At 34.6% G+C, this 4,811-nt stretch overlaps 1 protein-coding gene across 1 annotated transcript in view; it reads right to left on the bottom strand.

The window, feature by feature from the left end:
• Positions 1–4,811, bottom strand: part of LOC106882198 (probable serine/threonine-protein kinase DDB_G0272282) — a 41,683-nt gene continuing 36,872 nt past the window's right edge. Inside the window, exon 2 of the mRNA XM_014932791.2 lies at positions 1–930. Coding sequence (XP_014788277.1) covers positions 466–930 — 465 coding nt within the window. The 3' untranslated portion in view covers positions 1–465. The remainder of the gene's footprint in view (positions 931–4,811) is intronic.

Here is a 4,811-nt window from a genome sequence, read left to right as displayed (position 1 = left end):
TTCTAATGAGAAATACTGAAAGCTAATTGCTTTTGAGCCAACTATCATCATTTTACATCTGAAACTTTATCTTTTCTCAGTAAAATTTTATATATATATATATATATATATATATATATATACATACACACACATATAAAAGAATATAATGAGCAGCTGTAAAAATTCAAAGGACTCAGTCTTCAGTGTATGTTTCTTAGTCCGGAGATAACTATTCCAGAAAATAATAAGCATTAAGAAATCTTAGAAAACTCAATAGAACAGATCTTCAAATAAATGTAAAATAATGAGAATAGTTAATTTCAAGAAAATATCCAACAATTTAATAAATTCTTTTTCTTTCCTTTTGCTTTCATTTTTTTTACTTCATCCATACGTTTGCCAAACAATGTGTTCTTTGAAACAAATTTCTGTCTCAAAAACAATTTTTATACTTATAAAACTTTCCTTTAATTTGTTTCAGTATCATTTCAGCAGCTTGCCATATTCTTCATGCATCTCTATAAAAGTTCTTGATTTCTTTATACTTTGTTGAATCCCACTGCCTGCACTAGCCAAACCTGAATGGTGGGACTGCGAAGTCCCTTTATGAGAGGAGTTCAATATTTTGTTTGGCTCTGAAGGAAATATGTCAACAATATCATTATCCATAGTGTTAAATGGGTTAAACCTGTTTTGTTGTCCAAAGGGATACCGATAGATTGTGTTACTGTCATTGGGATCACAAGAATCTTTGATATTGTGGAGTCCATGCTCACGAAAATTAGAGCTGTGTGAGGAACAGTCAGAAGTTCGACTTTCAGAAAGATTGTTCTTGTTACGATTATTGTGAGAATTTGAAGGGCATTCACCAGAATTCAAAGTATTTCCAAAATTAGAGCTATCTTCCCAAACTTGACCCATAATTCTTTCACTTTGTTCTATGTTTGCCTGAAAGAAAAAAAAAAAAAGAATAAACATTAATTCATTAAATAACTTTTTTATAAGGAAATTAAAAATAGAAATTCAATTAGATTGAAACGAACAGAAAAACCAAAACGTACCATTCCGAATTAACACAGTCAGATCCTAGTTGTTAAACAAAGTAATATAAGACTGTCATTTACAGGGGATGTGAAACAAATGAATGTTGTAGTGATCTTCCAGATTAATGTGCAATTAGTCCAAAATTTGCTTTTATATAATGTTAGAGATGAAACAATTTTATTGTATTCTATCTGAGTTATTATGAGAACAAGAATGTCATTGTAAATTTGTATTCATTTATGCGAAAGAAGTATTTGAGCTAATATTTGATTGGCTGGAGCAATCAACTTCACTACTTCAAGTGGATGTTTCCTTCTGCTCTTCTTATTTACAATGGTCATATAGGAATGATAAATTTGTTTGTTCAACTCCAGTGGCTGTCATCTGCTGTTACCTACTTTGCATGTCTAATGTAACAGCCCAAAGCAGTACTGTTTTTATGATCTTAGAGAACAAATGCTTTATGACTTGGAAATAATCATCAGTTCTTTCAATAAAGCAATTTAATTAATATTTGGTGAAATTGAATTTCATGTAAAAACTATATCAAGATGGTGAATAAACAACACACTACTATCATTATATAATATCCTTGAATAGAAGTATTATTTGTAAAAAGATGAAAAAGAAATGACCCTCACCCACACAATATATTTACTTTGTATGTCATAGTTATAAATAGTTCAATTTCACAGCATAATTGTGAATAAGTAGTGCAATTTCAACAAAACAGGATGTGTGAAACAATAAGGATTGAATAATATAATGTAAAATAATACATTTATTTTAGCTCTTTGGAATTTTGCATGACAGCGATCAGTTAATCTGCCATAAATAGTAACAAAATGTCCTTGTTTTGCTTCCTATCCTCTTTCTCAATAAATAAGAAATAAATGCATTGGATAATATATTCTGGGATTTTTTATACCAGGTAAAAGATGTGATAGCTTTAACTAGAATGCCTTTGATCAAACAGCTTGATCAGAGCCTATGGCTAAACAAATTAAATCTCAAATGTCATGTAGTCTTAGCTATATAGGGCCTTAAAAGCAAACATAATCATGACTGAAATGCCTTTGATAGATCTACTCGATCAGTATTGACCTGGATAAAATAAAAATATCTCAAACTATGCTGAATAATCTATTCTTTCTCATCAACCTTCAATATAAATTTAACTTGGAGTCCTACATTGCACACCAGTGTCCTTTACTGATTATATATATATATGTGTGTGTGTGTATATGGCTTAGTGGTTAGGGTGTCGTACTTATGATCATGAGCCTGTGGTTTCAAGGCTAGAACAATGTAAGAAGATATAAAGTACACTACAAAAAGAAAACAAAACAAAAAGTTATAGTTTTACCCTATATTTCTATATTTTGGGGTTATGACCTCTTCTTCAGGGCACATGGAAAAGTGAGGGATGGAAAAGGTCCTTGCTCAGATGTGTGGGGAGGTAGGAGAAAGAAGGAAGGAGGAAGATGACAACGCACAGACTGGTGTTGCTATAGTAACTGGTCTGCTTCATGTAATTCCTTCCTGTTGCGTTTATGGCTGGTCTCAGTTTGTTGATAAGGAAGGCCTCTATGATTCTGAGATTGCTCTAGTTGCACTGAGTGACCTTGATGGATACTTTAAAATCCTGTATCTGGCACTTCTTTAGGTGTTTTTTGGTTGAAATGTCTGTGCACAGGTTATTTTATTCCAATATGCAATTTCCTGGTGGCGTTCTCAATATAGGATAAGTTTATTGTGCATGTTGAGGTTCAATGGGGCTTAGTCTTCAGCCCATTTCTGTTCATTACAGTCCTCTGAAGTATAACACAAGATTTTAAGACCAGCTGTCTTTGGGAACTCCTATAGGCTGATGATCTTATTCTCAGCGGAATTTAAAGTTGATTTAAAGAAAAAATTCTAGACTCTGAATTTTAACCTGGAATTAAGAGACATCAAGCTAGTCTTAGCAAAGACTAAAGTTTTAGTAAGTAAAAAGAAACTAGGATCTTACTACCATTAGGGAAATAGCCATGGTTGATATGCAAAAAAGGCGTAAGAAAAAATTCCATATAGTGTACCAAGTGTAAACTATAGGAAAAACAAAAAAAAAAGTGGGATCATAGGCAATTAAAGGAAAAAGTGAGGTACAGATATGGCAGGTGCAGAGGAGCAATAAACACATGAGTGTTCTGAAAACATTGTAGTCGGAGAAACAAAGAGTTAGACATGGTTAAAGGAGCTATTATATCAGCTGACAACAAAGGACTTCATCAAAGTGAAGGACAAATTATATGAAGTGCAATGCTGCATGGTAGTGAGATGTGAACCCTTGAATGCAAAGAAAACTAGAAAGAAATGAAGTGGGTATGCTCCACTGGCTTTGTAACCTTAGAGTGCATAAAAGGAGAGAAAACTGGATACAAGAATCAGATGTAGTGTGCAAGAGAAAAGACTGTGCTGGTACAGGCATATGAAGCATACAGAGAGTGACATGTATTAAAAAGTGGTGAACACTCAAGATGGAAAGGACCTATGGAAGAAGATGAATGAAGAAACAGACAAAAATGGTGAGAACTAATCTCAAGATGTTGCAACTCACTGTCAAAGAAAAGATGCTGACAGTGATAGTGTTGGAAAAGACCCAATTGCTGAGGCAAGCATAGTAAAATATACATTAATATGGCAGGCTAGTGATGGAGGCTCAATATATATGATGCCTACATTTGGAGCTTTCACACAAGTGAGTCTCTATCTACAGCGCCTCTTGCCTGTTTGATTCCCCTCTCCTATTTACACTATCATACTACCCATGCAATGAGGAGAAAAACATTAGATCAACTCATACAGAATGACCATCATCAGTATATCTCTACTTCCTCCCACTATCACAATATCTCAGTAACAAGAGATTGCACAGGACATGTTATTTGATATACTTCTCTATTTCTCCACCTTTTCTGCAAGTCATAACTCTCCCCACTTCCTCAGGTCATATTTCTATTTATATTCAATCATTCTCTTACTATTACCATCTCAACTATTTGTCTCTCATGTTCTCTTTTACCAGCCAACATTATTACTCTATATCATTATTTTCTCCCTTCCATTACACCTTCTAGTACTGTGTCTCTTATCTCTCTCTTCTCTTCCACATAGTTACACCAATGAACCTGTTTTCACCATCATACGCTTAATCCCTTCCCTCTCTCAGCTCAGTTCATCTTCTGCAATCACCTCTTCTATCCACTCTCTTGGCCATGTTGCTCTGAATGAATGGAGACAATGTAGAGTTGAGAACTCATTTGATAAAATGTAAAATGCATCTAGTGCATTCTATATAGTTGGTGAACAAGTGGAGACAACAAAGGGTTGAGAGAGCTTTCAGTCTTCTCAACCTCCTACTATTGGTGCAACTATAAAATACAGTCAAGGAAGAGTATGCAATCATAGAAACCAGCAGCAGATGAGCGACTATCTTTCCATACAGACACAACACAGGCTACACTTTCAGGTTTTTTGGATAAAGTTTCCAGAAATAACTCGATAGGTTTATCATGAATTCTGTAAAATATTCATGGGCCCCACTAGTATACATATAAGGTGGCGAGCTGGCAGAATCGTTAGCATGCTGGGCGAAATGCCTAGCGGTATTTCGTCTGCCGTTACGTTCTGAGTTCAAATTCCGCCGAGGTCGGCTTTGCCTTTCATCCTTTCGAGGTCGATAAATTAAGTACCAGTTACGCACTGGGGTCGATGTAATCGACTTAATCCCTTTGTCTGTCCTT

Source organism: Octopus bimaculoides, chromosome 1, assembly GCF_001194135.2.
Source record: "Octopus bimaculoides isolate UCB-OBI-ISO-001 chromosome 1, ASM119413v2, whole genome shotgun sequence".
NCBI lineage: Eukaryota > Metazoa > Mollusca > Cephalopoda > Octopoda > Octopodidae > Octopus > Octopus bimaculoides.
This window is presented reverse-complemented; position numbering and strand designations above follow the sequence as displayed.